The sequence below is a fragment of the Siphateles boraxobius genome, unplaced genomic scaffold, assembly GCF_051911475.1.
Source record: "Siphateles boraxobius isolate OS27281-9 unplaced genomic scaffold, OSU_SipBor_1 25, whole genome shotgun sequence".
Classification (NCBI taxonomy): domain Eukaryota; kingdom Metazoa; phylum Chordata; class Actinopteri; order Cypriniformes; family Leuciscidae; genus Siphateles; species Siphateles boraxobius.
This window is the reverse complement of record NW_027508866.1, coordinates 7,937,083-7,957,409: the sequence shown is the minus strand read 5'-3', so window position 1 is coordinate 7,957,409 and position 20,327 is coordinate 7,937,083. Positions and strand designations below refer to the sequence as shown.

Genomic DNA, 20,327 nt, shown 5'->3' with positions numbered 1-20,327 from the left:
GGGGCTTGTCTTTAAGTGTCGGCTCTTGATTTCATAATGTGCAGTTGTATTTATTTTCAGTGATCCAGCAAGGTCTGGGCTCTAAGCACTGCAGAGTGCTGAAGTGGATTTGGGTCAGGCTAGTTTTAAAGTGCCTCTCCTCACTCTCTCAATCCATCAGAGCGACAAGCCCTAAAAGGATATTCACATCAGTAGTTAAAAAGCCAGGCTTTAACACTTACAGTTCAGCTTTTTATCCTTGTTCCCCACCATAAGCTTTTTTAAAGGAATAGTTGACCCTTGCTGGAGAAAGTCTGTTTGTAAAGAGTTTTTTGGTCCACAGTGATCCTATTCAGGCCATTTTCTCTGTTTTGACCTGTGCATATTGCTTTTGCCTCCTACTCATCATCTCACGGTTAAACGAGCTCTCGCTCTGGTGCTGAGGAAAGAAAAAATGAAGGGGAAATTGAATCAATTCCTGACAGCGCTCCTTTGCATAATGTTCCCGTGATCTACTCAGCAGATGTTTTAAAGCGCTCTCTCTTTCTCTCCTCTTCTCTCTTTCACAGTAACTGCCCTTTCTCCTTGGCTGCAGCTCTGGCCCGTGGTACGGCAGACAGTATTCTGCAAAGCGATCTCTCTGTGTACTATCTCAACAAGAGTGCGGAGGACGGAACAGACAGGCTGCCTCGTGAGTGACCCATAAAAACTGCATCACATAAACTGAAGACTCCATTAATGAAAGGATAACTTGGACCGAGACTAGTCTAGCGTTGATTCATTGTAGTTTTTGACACTCGTCGTGACCCATCTGAAGTCATGCAGCATCAATAAAGCCAGAGAATCTGTACTGAAGTCTTGCTATCGAGTAGAGAAGAGATCACATAATATTTGATCCGAATGTAGGCCATTCTGCACAATTTTAAGCCTCCTATTCAAGTGCAAATTTAGGTCACTTACTAACTTAACGCTGGCCTGAATTGCTTTCTTTTTTTTTTTATTCGAATTGAAATGGCAAAGGAATTTGAGATGGAAAAGGCTGCTAATGTGCCACAGTTTTAGCTGTTGTTGAAAGGAAAGCTCCGAAAATCTATTCATATTTGAATGTCAATCACCTCGTATTGTTATGTAATCATGTCCGTTCTGATTAATTTCCCCCTTCGCTTCGCTCTCACCGTCAAGACCTTTTCTGTGGCAATAAGTGTAAACTGAAAGTATGTCAAAACAAATAATGCCTGGCATGCAGATGTTGATGTGCATGAAGTTAGGGTGCACAATATTTCAGTGCCATATTTGTTATCAGCCTATATTTAAGATGTTTTACATTTATATCTATCGGTCGATATTGTATTTTTACTTTTGGATCACCTTATATTTCTAAAAACACTAATTATTTCGTGATCATTTTTTAAATGTAATCTTTAGCAAATATCAAAATGAATATTAATTTTTCTTACTGTTCATTATAATTTTGTGATGGCTATATTCACCTGGCAATATTTAGTTTTTTAGCATTATATTTTTCATTTATTTAGACAATATAAGCTACTCTAGAATTTTACCAGCAACCATAATATGAAAATAATTATCATTATAATATATAGTATATAAATTAAAAAAAATAACTATTTGTAATTTTATGTTTTTTAATATTCTTGTGCTATAACGTTAAAATACATAAATAAAATAACATACTATTTTGTAGAATTAGATTAAAAATCAATAACTACATATTGCCATATGTAGTTATTGATTTTTAATGTAATTCGACAAAATAGTATGTTATTTTATTTATGTATTGTAACGTTTTTGTGCTGCTACAGTGAATTATGGGAAATTAGGTCTGGCTGCACAAGCAAACAGATTACAATTCAGTTTTCTCAGACTCAGAAATGACAAATTTCATCTTTAATTATGACCGACAACAATTTGTTTCTGTCATAATTCTTTAATAGACATGCTCAAACTCGGAAAGAAAATTCAGAGTTTTCCCACTGCTAATTACATTGCGGTGGCGTTCATGTACACTGATCTCATAAATACAATCATTCCGACAAGTCACGAAGGCTGAAATAATTCTCTGTGGTTCACATCCAACTATTGCCGTCATGAGTTAGCACAGACATTCACATAGCACACTAATCCCAGACACTTTCCTGATTGGACAGTAGATTTATAAGGCCAGATGGACCGCAATCTGCGTTGAGTTTAAGCACTGTTCAAAAATACGTCAGAGCTTGAGAACTCCACTTGAGCCGAGTCTGGGTTTCCTCAGCTGGGACAGTTAATCAAGGGTTTCACGGGAGGTACGGTCCTTTAAACAGGCCTACGTGACGTGACCCATTCCAGCAGCAGAGAGTATGTTCAGTGGAAACGACTGACATCAGTACACTGGGCGGCAGACAGACGTCTGCTCAGGGCAAAGGCAGTACATACTGTTCACCAGCGCAGCCCTGAGATGGCAGATTCAATTTAGACTCTGTGCCCACGGAGACAAGACGTAGAGCGAGAGAGAGAGAGAGAGAGAGAGAGAGAGAGAGAGAGAGAGAGAGAGCATCTAAAAGGATAAGGGAAGAGGAAAGAGCATGTAATGTCTAATTTACAACCATCAAACAATCTAAAAGGCCTCTTCGTCCACACAATGATAAAATACATCTGTCAAAAGCAGCACTTCGGTGGACTGATGGACAAAAAGGGAAGAGGAAATACTGCCATTGAAAAATATGCCACAAATTGAGTCATAAAAAACAGACACTCCATTAGGAAAATCAGGGACTTTGCCATAAGCTTTGCAATGCAAACGCTTCCAGCTAAATTTTATGAGATTGAGAAACAAATAATTTGATTGCCAGTGATACTTTTAAAGGTTTTGCACCTACAAAATAAAGATCTGTCTTAATTTACTCACCCACATGTTTTTCCAAACATGTATGACTTTCTTTCTTTAAAACCATAAGAAATATTTTAAGGAATGTCCATGCTGCACTTTTGTCATACAACGAATGCAAATATTGACCAAAAGACTAAAAAGCCCAAAGCGGGATTAAAGTTGTTCATAGTTCTTGCTATTTTTCAAATATTTTAAAGTCGTAAAACAGCTTTATGTAACACTGTTAAAGGTAATCTTTAGCTTATCTTAAAATAAATATCCATTTTGATACGGTACATTACAATGTTGGGATGCCTAAATTCACTTGTCGCATATAAAACAGTATATTAAATAGCATATAGAATAATTACATTTTTTATTGTTTTACTTTTTAATTTATTTAGACAAGATAGAATTTTAATATCGGCCATAACATTAAATAATTATCATTATAGTAAATAGAATGCAGTATATGTTAAAATAAATTAAAAAAGGTATTTGCTCTAAATAAATTTAAACTCAATATAGTAAGATATTTTTCATTTATGCACACAGTGACCAGAAGACTAAAAAGTTTTAAAAAGCACCATAAAAGTAGTCATATGCTATATTCCAAGTCTTTTGAAGTCATACAACAACTTGACGTAACAAGCGAACTGAAATTTAAGCCTGTAACTTTTGAATCTTATTTACACTTCTGAATATTTGGTGCATTATTATGAGAGACATAAGAACTAACAGCATTTGGTCTGACTTACATCTGACCTGACGCGATGCGTCTCGACCTTTTAAGATGTGGGTTTGTAAAAACATGAGGATGAGTAAATGATGGAAGATTTTTCATTTTTAAATTAACTCTCCCTATAGGCTATAGGCACTTTTCAATACTCAACCTATTTAAATCAACAAAAGAAACCTTAGTTCATCAAATGCTTCGTATTACCGTCTGAAAAGCTTTGAGAACGGGAGAGCATGTTTCAAACATATTGATATCGAACTTCACAGAACGAAGGAACGGCAGCTTTAGTCCACAGAGACCAGAGCTGGAACAATCCCATCATCATTAACCAGTCACCTCCTCTCTCTCTCTCTCTCTCTCTCTCTCTCTCTCTCTCTCTCTCTCTCTCTCTTTCTCAGTTGGCAGATGGCCTCTTTTGCCCACTGTCCTCAATTCCGCTTCCACTGTGCATTTAATCAGCAGCTCATGCACTCGTCCTTTCCAATACGATATTACAGTCAAATCTGTTTGGCTTGTGAGCATAAAACAGCACTGTCTGTTTGCGTATGGTGCATGTGTGTGTTTTTTTACAGTGTTGTGACATGAAAAAATGGTTGATTAGTCATCATGAATCTGAGCAGGGTGTTTGTGTTAGCATGTGTAACATGTAACATGTTATTTGCCTTGGCAGAGATCGATTCGGTGAAGCTGGCACGGCTGATCTTTAATAAGCTGTGCGAGACATGCTGTCATTGGCTAAAAGAGTTTCCGTATCGCCGCCGCCACATGCCGTACTACGAGACCTCCATCCACGCTATTAAAAACATGCGCCGAAAGATGGAAGACAAACATGTTGTCATTCCTGACTTCAACTCGCTCTTCAATCTACAGGTATGACCTTGATCGTGAGTTTGAATGACCTTTTATTTTTAAAGGTGCTCTAAGTGATGTCACACGTTTTTTAGGCCTAACATTTTTTTGTCACATCCAGCAAATATCTCCTCACTATCAGCTAGCTGCCTGTCCCCTGAACACACTGTAAAAAGCTAGCCTCAGAGCTAGCCTCAGTTTTGTTTGACAATACTTCGAACGTCAACAAGAAGTGACGTCACCCAACATCGCTTAGAGCACCTTTAATAATATACACTACCGTTCGAAAGTTTGGTGTCAGTAAGTATCAAGTTTCATGATTACTAATATTAAATTAGCACAGCTGTTTTCAACATTGATAAAAATAATAAATGTTTCTTGAGCAGCAAATCAGCATATTAGAATGATTTGTGAAGGATCATCTGATACTGAAGACTTGAATAATGATGCTGAAAAATTCAGCTTTGCCATCACAGGAATAAATGATGAATATTTTTTTGAAGTTGTAATTATACTTAACAACAACATTACAGTTTTACTATTTTTTTATTTTTATCAAATAAATGCAGTGCTGGTGAGCATAAGAGACTTCTTCCAAAAACACAAAAAATCATACCGACCACATACTTTTAAACAGTAGTGTATAATGAACATCAAATAATCCAAGATTTCTGTTCTGTCACAGAGACAAATATAATTTCATAAATACTAATTTCAGGAAATTTCTGTCAGATAGGGACATTTTATCCGTGGTATCCCAAATAAATTCTTACAACACATTTAATGGTTATTGAGATTGTTTCATGCAAATTCTTCTCTAAAGATTATTTTTTTATGTCCTTTTTGATGGAGAGAAGAGAATTTAATATCAGCAGGAAATGTTTAAAGACAGATTTAAACCTGCAACACCCACATGAGCACCAGGGCTCAATGTGTCTGAGGAACTACGCGGGCTGCTAAGCCACAGCGCGACCCACAGGCATCTAACATGAATACTAAGGCTGTCAACAGCTCTTGATTGTTTTTCATCAAAAACTCATGTTAAAGCCTCTGCCGAGCCTTCGTGCCTTAACAAATAGCTCTCACAAATGTGAGTCTAGGTTCAGTAGATGCTAAAGCACCGATACACTTAGCATCACTTTTCAACATAACAGAGTTGTGCTGAATGTAGCATCCCAGAAGAAACAACATTATGTAATTTCTTTCCTGATTGCCCGTGTAATTTCCAGTCGAGCGAGAATGTGCTTTGTAACCGGAAAGCAATAACTGCAGGCAGATTTGCCGTGTCACATCTAGATCTACTGGATTCTTCGGATGAAATGTGTGGGCTATTCTTCCTCTATATATAAGAGTAAACACTGTGATAGCCGTCCACTGTTGCATGAAACAGACTCTCCCTAAAGAATATCCCATCCTGATGGCAGCACATTTCATCAATACGCTCTTCCCTGTACTCATAGTCTCTGGGGCGGTTCTTCACATCTTCCATTTGTAGATAAATACTGGTATTATTGGTGAACACCAGCATCCCTTTGCCTTAGGCAGAAACAGATTAGAGACCAGTCTAGGCGATAAGTGGACATCATTCAGAGCAAGAAATGTAAACATAGTTGTTGTTCTATCAGTGCTGTTCTATGTAAGCGACTCGTCAAAACTAGCATACAAACTAATGTATTCCTAATGCTAATATTTCAGTCCTGAATTCACTAAATAACTGAGACTCAGGATCAAAATCTAGGATCATTATGCATTTAATTTTCAATAAACTACACTGAAAAAGTTACAAGACCCATTTGGTTGTATTTATTTTATGATTTTACTGGCCTGATTATCTTGATTTGTGCTGTATGTTTATTTATTTTCTATATATAACCTTGTTTTGTTCCCTAGTCGGTGACGAAACTCATTTTCAGACAGACAGCTGTTGTTTTACAGAACATTGCATGCAAGATATGCAAAATTGTATTCATTGAATAATCAAAGAAAATCAGTTCAATTCAAAATGGTTGTTCAACGCATCCACGTGTCATATTTTGTTGATTAAAATCTGAGCTTTTCAATTGGCCTCGAGCCGCTTGGGTTCAGCGTCGACACAGTGTCAGTAATGGCAGCTCAAGGAGACTTTCATAATGAAATCCTTATTTAAACCAATGAGAGCTTATCCCGTTTGACCAGCCCTGCTACGGAACTAAGACATTTAATAATTCATAAGCTGCTGATAATGAAAACCGGTCGACAAGAGGAAACACCAACATTTAATTTGCATATATTTCTCATGTGTAATATTTCATTTAGCCACGTTCACTGCAGTTGATTAAGCGAACAGCTTCTGATCTGTTGGCAGGTTTTTGTTTTGTTTTGCATTGAGAGACGTTTATAGAGATTTATTTCAATTAAGAATGGATTATGGTCATTTTTATGTGGCAATAAGCTATTAACAACAAAAACATTTATTTCAGTACAGTGAGTGACTGTAACAAAATTTTAATCATGATAAAATCTGAAATAAATTATAAAAATCATGTGTTTAGGATCAGGAAGAGCAGGCGTTTTTCGCCGTGTTTGACGGTCACGGCGGGGTGGACGCTGCTATCTACGCTGCCAATCACCTGCACGTAAACCTGGTCAGACAGGGAAATTTCAGTCAGGATCCGTTAGAGGCCCTGTGTCACTCCTTCAAACTGACAGACCAGCGATTCATGCAGAAGGCGTCACGTGAGGTGAGTTCCTTCCCTATAAACACAGTCAGACGTCAAGATGCTCCTATCAGCCCTTTGTGCACTGACAACATGTGTGTGCATCCATATGTCTGGAACAGAACCTGCGCTGTGGCACCACAGGGGTCGTGACCTTTCTGAGGGGTCGCACGCTTTACGTGGCCTGGCTAGGCGACTCACAGGTCATGATGGTGAAAAGAGGTCAACCGGTGGAGCTGATGAAACCACACAAACCAGACAGAGAGGTGAGGTGTATAGTACATTATTTTTTATTTTACAGTACACTGCAGTTCTTGCTTTTTCAGTTCAGTTTTTGGTCAGTAAGAAGTTAACACCTTTTTTTATTCCGCAAGGATGCATTAAACTGATCAGTATGCTTTGAATTGACAGTAAAGACATTTATAATGCTGCAAAAGATTTTTATTTGTAAAAAAAAAAAAGTTCTTTTGAACTTTCTAATCATTAAATAATCCTGAAAAAAATTTATCATCAACATTGATAATAAGAAATGTTTCTTGAGAACCAAATCAGCAAATTAGAATGATTTCTGAAGGATCATGTGACACTGAACCCCCTAAAAATTCAGCTTTGCCATCACAGAAAAAACTTACATTGTACATACAAATATATGTTAAAACAGACAAAAGTTATTTTAAATTGTAATACTATTTCACAATATTACTATACTTTTGATCAAATAAATTCAGCCTTGGCGAGCTTAAGAGATTTCTTTCAAAGAAAAAAAATCAATGCCTTTCAATGCCTTTTTTGTGCGTACGCAACAATTTCACAGGAGGCCCAGCTCTTTATGAAGGATGTCCTTCACAGCCCATTCAATCGACAAAAGTCACATGACAGCAAAGCTGTGTTACATAACACACTCCCAAGAGTGGATCAGTTGAGCCGAGTCTTTGGAGCTTTAGCTATATAATGAAACTGTATGTAAATCACAGTCTGACATTTCAGCCAATTCGATTTTTAGTAACTGACACTGAACTGAAAATGATACTAGCTGTTATAGTTAATGACTCCTCATGACTGTATTGTTTGTTTGTTTATGTGTGTGTAGGATGAGAAAAAGAGGATTGAGGCTCTGGGTGGGTGTGTGATCTGGTTCGGCACATGGAGGGTGAACGGCAGCCTGTCCGTGTCAAGAGCCATAGGTATGCGACCCTTTGAGATTACAATATACATTTTAGCATGCAGAATTGACAGCCCTGTTTGTGCTCTGTGAAATACTATAAACAACTACATAAATCAATTGAATAGCACTTTTCACTATACATACAGTACTGTTCTAAAGCAGCTTTTACAGAATCCCACAAATCCCAGTAATCAAGCTAAAGCCATCAGCGGAGAGGTAAAAACTCCTTAAGACGGTTTTGAAGGACTTTCCTTTTGGGCTCTTAGAAGATATTCACTTATTTAGACAGGATCTTTTGTAAGTTAAAGTGAGATAAAGGTCAGTGTGTGCATATTTTTAGAAGATGATGTTCAGGCCACAGCAGAAAACCCTTTCAGAATATTTCAGTATGAAGGAAACTGCATTTTAGAAAGGAAACCCTGGCACAGACTCGATGTAATCAATGTAGCCAGATTGTGCAGCTTACACTTGGTGTAAATCAGTAGCTGAGTCTGTGTACTATTGAAGAACAATATTGATTATTGTTAAAACTTAATCAACTATACTGATAGATTCTAAACTTGCGTAATCAGACCAACTGTGTTAGTTGGAGATGAAAAATGTACCGACCACAAATTTTTTTTAATTACCTGACTTCATTACCTCAATAAATTATTGATACAGTATCAGTGTCCTTTACTTTATGTACATTAGCTAGTGTAAGATTACGGCTTTCAGGCTAATGAACATTGCCGTAATAACAAAGACTGACCTCCAGCAAAATCCTTAGGCAGTGTTCCCACGGCTTCGTGCACAGGAACCGTTGCACTCCCTAAATGCTGATAGCTAATCTGTCAGATAATCCTATCAGTTTAGCATTTAATTCACTTAAAGCTCTTGATTCATAAATAGGACAAGTGAGGCTAATTCTGCCATAGCCTAGACAACTGGTTGTTTGCAAGTACAAAAGTCCACAACATGTCATATTTCACTCCAAGATCAAAAGAAAAAAAACAAGAAATTAGATTTTGTTTAAATAAAATACTGAAATATAATATTTTTTTGAATTAGGGCATTATTTTCATGACAATTTACTATCTCATTACTGCAATGTAATTTTATTTATCAGATTAATATATCATTTAAGACTAAAACTATTTTTTATTTAAAATCTAGTATGCGTTCTAGTTCCTTTCATTTGTTGATTTTAATGAAAAAAAAATCATGGTTATATTAATGAGAATAACCATTGTGATTAATGCGAAATCTAAATGAATAAACAATTTTTATCTATACAAATATATACCACTTTTCTGAAACCTGTTTTCTTTTTTTGTGAGATTCACTTAATCACGTCCAGGTAATTAATTTTTTTGTATGTCTATGTCCAGGTGATTCAGAACACAAGCCCTATATCTGTGGTGATGCAGACAGCGCCACCTTCAACCTGGACGGCAGCGAGGACTACTTGATCCTGGCCTGCGACGGCTTCTACGACACCGTGAACCCAGACGAAGCCGTGCGAGTGGTCAGCGACCACTTGCAGGAGAACAACGGGGACACCTCCATGGTGGCCCACAAGCTAGTGGCCTCGGCCCGAGACGCGGGGTCCAGCGACAACATCTCGGTTATTGTGGTGTTCCTCAGGGATCCACGTTTGCCCCCACCCTCAGATGAACCGGAGGAGCAACGGGAAGAGGGTCCGGTGGAGGATGCGGGGGAGGAGGAGGAGGAAGAGGAAGTGGAGCCCTTGCAGAGTGAGCTTGTGTGTCAAGAAGGAGGGGCAGAGAACGGAGGAAAGAACCGGAGCGGCTGGCCACTTCAACAGTGCTCGGCGCCCGCTGATCTGGCCTACGAAGACCGCATGGATTCGTTTACGGACAGAACAAGTCTGAGCATCACGGGGCCAGACATGCGTGCAGAGACTGGCTGCTTCAGGCTCCCAGCTTCATCCAGCCTGCCCCCGATGAAAACCGTCACGCCAGACCTCATACCCCCCTACGGTGGGATCGGCGCGGCCTGGCGTCCCTACCAAGAGGATGGCCCCAATGGGTACAGGCAAAAGCCCCAGCCTAAACCCACAGTGCCCTCCTACACGCAGACCACCTCAGATGGACAATTGCTGGAGGTGGCTGCGCTCTTCCCTCAGGAGGGCCGGAGGAAGAGGCGGCTGGAGGTCATGCCGCTGAGGAGGGAATCGCAGAGCTTGATTCGGAGGGCCAGAGAAGGCCACGGTCCTCTAAGCTGCTTCCCTAGCGTGCCCTATCCACTCCGCTCCCCAGAGAGGAAGCCTGGGATAGCCTTTCCCCATGTAACCCACAGCAAAAGTGTCTAATCGAAAACTTCCTTGCCCCATCATGCCGCCCTCTGTCCCTGAAGATGAAACATACTCATGCAGTGGGCCTACGCACACATACATTCACGCTCCGTTCCAAAACCTTGTGAGCACTCTTCATAGGCAGCATTTTAAGGTACCATTCAGATGGAAAAAGTATCTAATTTTGGACAAATTCTAAGCAATAGTGACAGTCTTTATGCTTATCAGAGAAAAGGTGCGTTCACTTTTACCATTGCTTAGCGAAATTTAATGAGCGAGATCCAGTCATTTCAATAGAAATTCAAAAAAGAGGGCGATAAAGTTCACCATGCAGATTTTGCTCATGTTTAAGTTGCTCATGCGAATTCGCTGTGGTGACCAAAGGAAATCTGCTTAGATTGAAAGTGACGTCTATGTGAGCAGGCAGCATTTTAAGGCTAGCTTGTTTCGGGCAAATTCTAAGGCAGCATTGCATGTATACTTGTGCAGAAGGCAAACATGACAAACTTGGCAGATGAACGAGAGGAATTAAAGTATTGATTAAAACAGTTAAATATAATTAAAACCAGACTTTTTTGTGAGTGCTACAGTATTTACTTATAAGAGAATAGTTGCGGTTACGAAATCCAGTCATTCTAATAGGAATTTGCGCTTTGTGAGTTTCATGTGAGAGCAGAAATGTTCACCATGCAGATTTCGCTTTGTTAAAGTTAGTCAGGCGAATTTGCCTCGTTGACCAAAAGAAATCTGCTTGGTTTGAAAGCGACGTCTATGTGAGATGTGCTTAATGTCTCAACACTATTGTACTATGTGACCGTACCTTATCCCTTTGTTATGATAGCAACATGCTGACAGCAAACCCTAATGAAATTCCTTTGTGCTCATTGCTATTTGTGTTACTGCCTATGTAGATGGTCCAAATTAGTCACTTTTGAGATTTCACGGACTGCTGTCTATGTAAAGAGCAGGCAGCGAGGCAGCTCACTGGGTTTTGGAACAGAAACACACACTCAAACATATGAGATACTACATTGCATTAACGCTTCCACGTTTATCTTATATGAGCCAGCCTATCAGAATCCTTCATTACTCTCTGCCAGCTTCCTCCTCATCCTCATAACTCTCTCTCTGATCTTGATTTGTGTGTGTGGAAATAGTGTTAACACTGTCTTAACACTATCCTCTATTCACACACACACATAACATAAACCCAGTGTAGAAGCAAGCAGGTCAACAGGAGTACGGATCTTAAATCTGAGGCGAGAGACATGATACAGCTCTTGGTTATTAAAGCCATTTTAATGTTCAGACACTACACCTTCAGAGGAACTTAACCTCATAGAACTTTTATTTATTTATTCCTTTTGATCCAAAGTGTACACTGTTTGAACGGGTTACTCGATGATGGTGTGGGGATGTCTATAAATTGCAGCTGAAAAATCGAGCATAATTATGACCTGACTGTGTTGAATCATTGAAAAGCGAGTGGCATCATATTAATTTGCATATGTTTTTAGCACGCATAATGTATGTGCTGTTTATGGCCCCTTGTTTTACCTTGTTCGTTTTGTAAGACGTGAAAACCATAAATGGCACTTTCCACAAATAGGGTACAATTTAGTTTTAATGTTTATGTTTATTGCTATAGGAAATAACAAAATCACAAAATATTAGTAACAGAGTTGCAAAAAAGCAAACCAGCTCATATACTATTTAGTTTGACATCCTGAGGTTGACAGTCACTATTTTCCAAAGGCCAAGCACCCCTTTCACTGACCATTTGTTGAAAGAACAAAAATGATTTTAATTTTAAGAGGCTTATTTTGTATTCTATTTGTGGAAAGATCTGGGCTGTTTTTGGGCGGCTGCCACGTCAAAGCATTTGGACATTCAACATATCTCCAAACACCCTTTGATGATGCTAACTAGAAATAACATAAGCCTCTGACAAACGACACCTGTCTGACAAACGACACCTGTCTGACAAACGACGATGTTCCAATCATCGCCCTGGAGTGAACATATCAGATCAAATTTAGATGCAGTATATATTCTATACATATTCACTTTCAAAACCAAAGAATATGATCATCAGGAGGCACACTACCATCCCTAGACAGCGCTACATCTACAACCACCAACAAAGAGCTTGTTGTTAAATCCTGCAGAGGAAAATTAGTCAAAGACTCAGTTAACAGTCAAAACAAATATGTTCAGCCAAATATCTAATTTCTTTATATTGGCAAACTTAATTAAAAAAATTAAGATCTGTTTGATTGTCAAGCTAAGCTTGTAGGATGTGTAAGTGTAGCCAAGAATGCTTGATTGACATCAGAACAAAGCCGACAAGAGATGCTCATAGTTTGAAGTGCCCCTCAGGTGTTGAGGACATGGATAATAAAGTTTCAGCAGCACAACGTGTGCCTTTATTATTTCCAACATTGGCCTGTTTTTGACAGGCTGTGAAGTTATTGTAGAGTCAATTTGACCGCACTACCACTTTGTTTATTCTAAACTCTACTAGTTTCTTTATTCAGAAATGGATGCTTAAGATTAGGACTGTCTTTTTTACCATCTTTGCCATACTTTTATTTTTAAAATCAGAATTTGTTGAAAATTTAAATGGTAGAAGTACATATACTGTACTTTAACATTATATTTAATAAGAGTACACTGATTCATTACTCAGTGTAGAAATATAAATTATCATCTGTCTCTCGGTCACTGATATGATATCGCTATGTAGAAGCAACATGCTTTGGAAATTCTTGGCCTGAAAGGGAGAATTCACCCAAAAATGACAATTCCGTCACCCTCAAAATGAAGATATTTTGAAGAATGTTGGTAACAGTTTTGGTTACCATTGACTTTCGTTTTATGGACAAAAAAAAACGACATGTTATGATCCATATAGAAGAAAGTAAGTCATAAGGTTTGGGACGACATGAGGGCGAGTAAATGATGACAGAATTTCATTTTTGGGTGAAAATTAAGCTGATCATGCTTTACCGATTACCACAGAAAATATTTATGTCCACAAGTGGACAGCAACTGTCACAGTTACAAAAGTATAACCCACAATACATTGTTGGTATGAGACAGGTGTGATCAATCACCAAATGGTCTGTGCAATATTATATTCAGTCTTCAAACTCATTTCGAAAACTTAACAGAAGAATTGCTTTAACAAAAAGACAAACATTTCTACTTTTAAACCAGCTATTCCAGTTGCTTTTACGACTGTAAACATACATTTTTAGAAATAGCTGTCAAAATTATTTTCTGTCCCCATGTCGCATGCGTTGTTAATAGAGCTTGAGTTGTATTTTACCCTGAATATTCCAACTATAACACTACAGCAAAGATCACCACCATTCTACCAAAGCCGTAGACGTCTGATTATATTCGGAACTTATAACGATGTCACAATATCACAAACTACGCAGCCATAATGTTCTGCAGTTCTGTTGTGCTGGCCTGGTGCTTGACTTGAACTACACATGTTAATGACTAGCAATGCTGCAAAACTTTTATTCCTTCCCTATATCTATAACTGAACGACTTGTGCCATTGCACTGATCAGTTTCCATTTATTTATTTTAGTTGGCAGAGGGATGTGGGCGGGACTTTACATCCATCACTCAGCCTTTGTGTTGTCATTCAAGCTCCCCTCATCATCCTCTTCCAGTTACGAATTGAGCCCAACTTCTCACCCTACACCATTGTTCTCCTGTCAAAAAAGGGAGCATGAATTGGAAGTTGAACAGTCATTGTGCATTATAACTGGTCCAGAATGTACATCCAGATGTCGAATGTAAGAGGAACCCTCCCTAGAGCTTGAAACACGAATAAGGAGGAGGATCAATGAAACATTTACCCGCATTATCCAAGTGGATGTTGCACACTGGTGGTGGTTGAGGAGAGACCCCGACATGGTTGTAAAGCGCTTTGGGTGCACAGTAGTTGCCTACATATGAATGGGCTATTTAAAATGCCTCACTCATTCATTAAAAGACTGTCCCGTGTGTCTGTACGCACTCTACAGCCCATTATGAGATTCGTCACCTGGTTTTATACCCTTGTGGAAGTTTCTGAGCACGTGACCGGCTGCCCTGCCACCTCCATCATGAATCGTAGATCTGCACTAGAAGCGGAGAACGTTTCCACAAGGCCTTCAGTGCGGGACTGATGACTGGAGATTGATGAGTGCAGCTCACAGGACATGGACCTCGCGACGAAGCTCCGATCCACGTTATATAGACGATGCGGATATAGATTCAGAGAGCCTTCCCCTTTCTCCCTCACCATCATGTACAATCTCCCTCACGATCATCACCTCGTACGGGGCACAAATTATATATCAGAAGTGTAGTAACTTACATATATTGTATACATGTACGTTCGTATGTTTTGAGTGCGTGGGTGCGCGTAAACAGTTGGGATGTGTATGTGATGTCTGTCTTCTAAATGTGCTATTTTAATCACCACTGATAACTCAGATGGATACAGAAATCTGTAACGCTTTTCAGTAGGCCTAACCCCTGGCCAACCCCCCTTCTCACTGAAGTACGTGCTTGAAAACTACTTGGAAGTGCGCAAAGTCTAACAGAAGCAGCGCTGGGCGTCTGTAATACAGTCAACGACAGGCCCTCGCTTATTCACCATGTGGTAATGAGTCAAAGGACCAAAGTTTTCGGACGCTTAATTTCAGTGAAGAACATCTCACTTCGTCTTCACATTCTGTTGAGTCTTGCCCCCCATGGACTGACTGTTAGACGCTGCGTTCCCCTGTTAGCGATAGTTTCTGCGTCAAGGGCGCGCGCTCTATCTTTCATGACGGTTAGTCCTCTCCTTACTTGCTGTCACTGCTTTTTTGTCCATGTACTGTTCAGTACTGCTCTTTTTCTGCTAGCAATAATGAACCTACGCAAGCCATGTGTGAAGAGAGCTCTTCAAAGAGCTTGTCTTCTCTAAAGCAAAGATGAGGAAGGGTTTCCAGACAACTTGGGGGGGGGGGGGGGGTATCTTTAAAAAGAAACCTATGTTACTGATGGTCATCACTGTATTCTATTAAACTTGTATTGATGAGAAACCACTACTGTACTCCAAAGACTTTTTGTTTTTTGATGGGATGCGTAACGGTTTTCATGGTCTGTGCCTGAAAGCAGTTTCATTTTCAAGATTTCTAACTGATCACTTTGGTCATAGTAGCTATTAATAGAGGGAAGGTGACCTGGAAGTCAGTCAGATTTAGATCATGGATTGAACTGATAATGTGATTCATGATTTAAATAGCTTCAAGGTTCAGATTTAACAACAACAAAAAGTTGTTTTATGTAGGCCTAGCCTAAGATTTTTCCTCCTTTTGTGAAATGCTGGTTTGCTTCAATCATATAGATAGGTTTGTTTTGTAGATCCTCCCTACAAATATTAGAAGGCATGCTACTGAACAAAAAAAAATGCTACAAAAAATAGCCTATGTTTACACAACAATGATGTAGCCTACTAAAAACAGGAGCGTTTCTTCTTTGCATTTGTTCCATACAGCCATTCACACGGATCTCCAAAAAAAAAAAAAAAAAAAACGACTAAAAATGCTGTATTCTGCTGACAGGCCAGTAGTTGGCGATGTCACTTTTAAAGAAACACTATGTGCCCTTTAGACTGAACATGTATGCACATGACGTCACAGTTTTTCCTGAATTAGCATTTTTGTAGTTTGCACGAAGACGATAATGGCTTCGTTTTCGAAAACGTGCTCTTTGAAACCCGTTTTCAAAAGTTTGCATTTTCAGGGTCCCAAAATGCTGTTTTAGTGAAAAACGGTGTTGTGTCAATGGGCCCTAAATCTTACCGGCATTTGCAACAGTCGTTATTTAAATATATATTCCCACACGCAACAGTGGTCACAGCGCGAGTTGTCATTTCTGATTCACAGAAATATGACCTCTCATCGCTATACGTTTTTTTGGATTGTGTTTCAAGGATTAATCATAAATGCAATAAACATGTTTGGATTGGTCTGTAAAGGGCCGTTTAAACAGAACACTTATGAAATGTCTTGTGCTCGTGAGATTCGGTTTGAATCAGTCTCAGTCAGTGAATCATTAAGTTCGCAAGTGACTCTTCGTAAGAATCATATTTTGGTTATGTCCGTATGTTCGTGAGACTTACATGAGTATGACATAGAGTGCCGAAGTTATGACGTCACTTTGTAGGACAACTCGGAAGTTAGCGGCGCATGGGTTCCCTCGATCGAAAAGCTATGCATTTTCCCCATAGACTTTTGGAAAATCGCAAAAAATAAGATCTGTGTTCAACAAAGAGTTGTGACCCTTACACGTTTTGTCTATCAAGATAGTCTTTACAAGTTAATCCAAAATGTATCTTGAAGCCTATATAAAGTTTAAAAAACCACAAGCAGACACAATAAAGTTTAAAAAACCACAAGCAGGTTATATGGTGTGTTTTATGTCATAGATCAAAACGTGAAAATATTTAGAGGCTTTGTTAACCACAGACCTTATTTCAGGCGATTTAGCAAAAACCCATTCAAAAAACCCATAGACTTTAGGGCGAGGGAACCGGAAGTGCTAAAATGCTAACTACCTTACGCGTTTTGGCCTACAAAGTGACGTCATAATTCGGCACTCTATTCACTAACTAGTTTCAGAATATCCCAAACCCTACCACTTTATGCCGATAAAGTCTCTATCAGCTCATAAGATTTACAGTAGTTTTAACAGTCTCAGACATGTTACAGCCTGACTGTAGGCTACACATTAACAGTAGCAATATTTCTATTCATTTCTGCGAGTGTTCTGAGATGTGATGTAGCCTACAGCGAGTCCTTATTGCTGACCCCTGAAGGTTTTCTGAGCCAGGACATGTAAGTCTCCGTCCTCCACCTGTCAGGCCTTGGCAATAACACAGGACAATTTAATTGAACAAGCTGCCTCTTAATCAAGCTACTTGCATGTCCTGTGGCGATAGGAGCGTGAGCCCGTGTCACACATGCAACATTGTCACCTGGTTGTAGAGTACGTTTGTTATTTGACTTTTTTAAATTACTCAATTTAATAATACTAAAATAGTTTTTAGAATTATATGTAGGCCTAAAGACAAATACATAACACCATGCTACGGTGTTTATCAGCAGATCAGGTGTAATGTAGGTCATAGCACAGGAAGTGCCTCCTTTTCTGTGTTGTGGTGTGTAGGCTATATTAAACTTTAATCAGTCTTAAGTTATTAATGGTTATATTTTTAAAGCCAGCCCACAGTGAAGCACTTCCTAACCAGTCCCTGCTGAACTTCAGAAGAGCTTTTCCCCTTCAAACATGTAGTTTATGTAATTATTACGCAAAACAATATAGGGCATGCGATGTATTTTCATGTCAAACTGTTACTGAAAACCTAGCAAACAAGGTCAATGTCGGTCTAAAAGACTAATTTCAACAAATCAAGTAAATCAACAGTGATGTTGTGGTAAGCACTGACCTTTAATATTCAACAATATTATTAAGATGACGCAATTTTCTTCTAGAAACAAACTTTGTTATATTATTTTCATTTTATCACAGCGTCACAGCTTAGCTTAGCTGCTTAGATCTGTATTGTAAAAAGCCCAATATAAATAAAGGTTGACTTGACTTGACATTTAGAATTAGGACATTAAAAAGGTATTTTGTTTTCGATCATGACCCAGCATAATATTAGTGAAAGCCAGCCAGTGCTTCTGTCAAACCTGTAACTAAAAAACACATGTTTACTTGAGTTCAAATTTAAGATGGATTTTTCCGGTTGAGCGGTCCAGATTGAAGGTGATGAATTGCACCGAGAACAGGATTTAGTGTTCCTCTCTCTGGATGAACGGTAAATTAAAACTGTGTACTTTAGCGTCCAACACTTTCCCAACACACACACACACACACACACACACACACACGCACTCACGCACGCACGCACGCACACACACACACACACACACACACACACACACACGCAAAAGGTCAACTTGTTACATAAATCATCTGAAACTACCTGAAGATCGGTCATAACGGCACAAAACACACACACACACATTTAGAGGCTTAAATAACTGGGAATGTTAAAGGATGCATAGGCCAAACCAGGTGTTATCAGAATCCCGATACTGACACGGATCCTTCACAACATGTCTTTAGAGACTGCAGTGAGTGTTGGCAGTCAGGTGCTGGAGAACGGATGTGAAGAGGACAGAATCAGAGCCAACACGCACTCATCCACATAAACACTGCTGGGCTTATTCTCACACAGCACTGATCTGGCACTGCACAGTGTACAGACTAGACCAGACAGCAGGTGCACACAGGCAATGGACACACACACACACACACACACACACACACACACATGACACAGCAGTCAGTGTGTGAATCTCACCAAAACCAGATCCTGGTCCTATTTCACCCCAAAATATAAAGCAGGAAATATAAAACATAGTTTACGTTTTAGAAGTCCGGTTTTTTTTAATCATTACGATTTTTGAATCATGTTCATGTCAATTCTAATAAACTTTTTAGCAAGTTTAAACTTAAAATCTATATTTTATATTAAGTGTATTTATAAATAATAATAAATGTATTTGCTTTTAATGTATACTGATTTAAAATAAAAAGTTATACAGTAGACTAAATCACCTTTAAGAAAAAATTGAATGCCAATAAAACAAACTAATACAATTTTTTTTTTACCTACATTGAATTTAACATGTAAACATATTTTTTTTTTTTTTTAAATTCATTATATTTTATTATATAATTCTTTTTAGGCTTAAATCCAGGTCATATTTCACAGTTAAAATTTTATAAATAGTTTTTTAGAATCATATTTAGAATCACATTTTAATAAACATTTCAACAATAAACAAAGTTAAAATATATATTTTTTATATTAAGAACAAGTATAGATAATGGTATAATAAAGGCATTTAATTCATGCTGATTAAAAAAATAATACAGTAAAACACAAAATAATAAATCATCTTTAAGAAAATGAAAAGTAAAAATAAAAAATAAATAAAACAAACACCTCAAAAGTACATGTCATTTTACACAAACAATATAAGTATTTTTATTACATAAATATAATTTAATTTTATGCAGATTTCAATTTTTTTTAAATGTTTTATTTTATAATAAAAAAATTAATTTTATTTTATATTATATAATTCTTAATTCTGACATTGGACCTGTAATTTTTTTGTACACTTTAACACATTGCAATTGATGTGACTCAAAGAAAAAAAAAAGTATTTAATAGTATATCTTTTATTTGTTCAGATTTTAATTTAGATAAATATACAGTACATACTGTGCATATACTCCAGGTTGTTTTGAGGCTCCCTCCCTTCCAAAAACAAATTTTTTTTTAAAAATATGCTAGAGAAATAAACCAGTAAACAGATTTCTCTATTGCTCATAGGAAACATAAAACATCAAAATAGGGACTTTATTATTATAGCACAAAGCAAAGCATTAGATTTATATTTAATAGTCAAGGAACACGGTCTTCATTGTTTTAGATTTTGCAGAGACTATAAACATGCTGGAGGGGAAAAATGTATTCGTATAAAGCACTGACCTGTTGTTAATTCTTAAGCCAAAGATTAAACCGCAAAAGCTAGTACACATTCACACTTTCAACAGACTGTACTGAGTGAACGCTGACCATGCAAAGAGCAACACTGTGAC

The 20,327-nt window shown here is 38.1% G+C and overlaps 1 protein-coding gene across 1 annotated transcript in view; it reads left to right on the top strand.

Annotated features, from left to right (window-relative positions):
* ppm1e (protein phosphatase, Mg2+/Mn2+ dependent, 1E) overlaps positions 1 to 15,688 on the top strand; it is a 51,776-nt gene extending 36,088 nt beyond the window's left edge. The window contains exons 2-7 of the mRNA XM_077242332.1: positions 549 to 670; positions 4,258 to 4,457; positions 6,968 to 7,156; positions 7,255 to 7,398; positions 8,223 to 8,316; positions 9,668 to 15,688. Of these exons, the coding sequence (XP_077098447.1) occupies positions 549 to 670; positions 4,258 to 4,457; positions 6,968 to 7,156; positions 7,255 to 7,398; positions 8,223 to 8,316; positions 9,668 to 10,611 (1,693 nt within the window). The 3' untranslated portion in view covers positions 10,612 to 15,688. The remainder of the gene's footprint in view (positions 1 to 548; positions 671 to 4,257; positions 4,458 to 6,967; positions 7,157 to 7,254; positions 7,399 to 8,222; positions 8,317 to 9,667) is intronic.
* Positions 15,689 to 20,327: the final 4,639 nt, after the last annotated feature.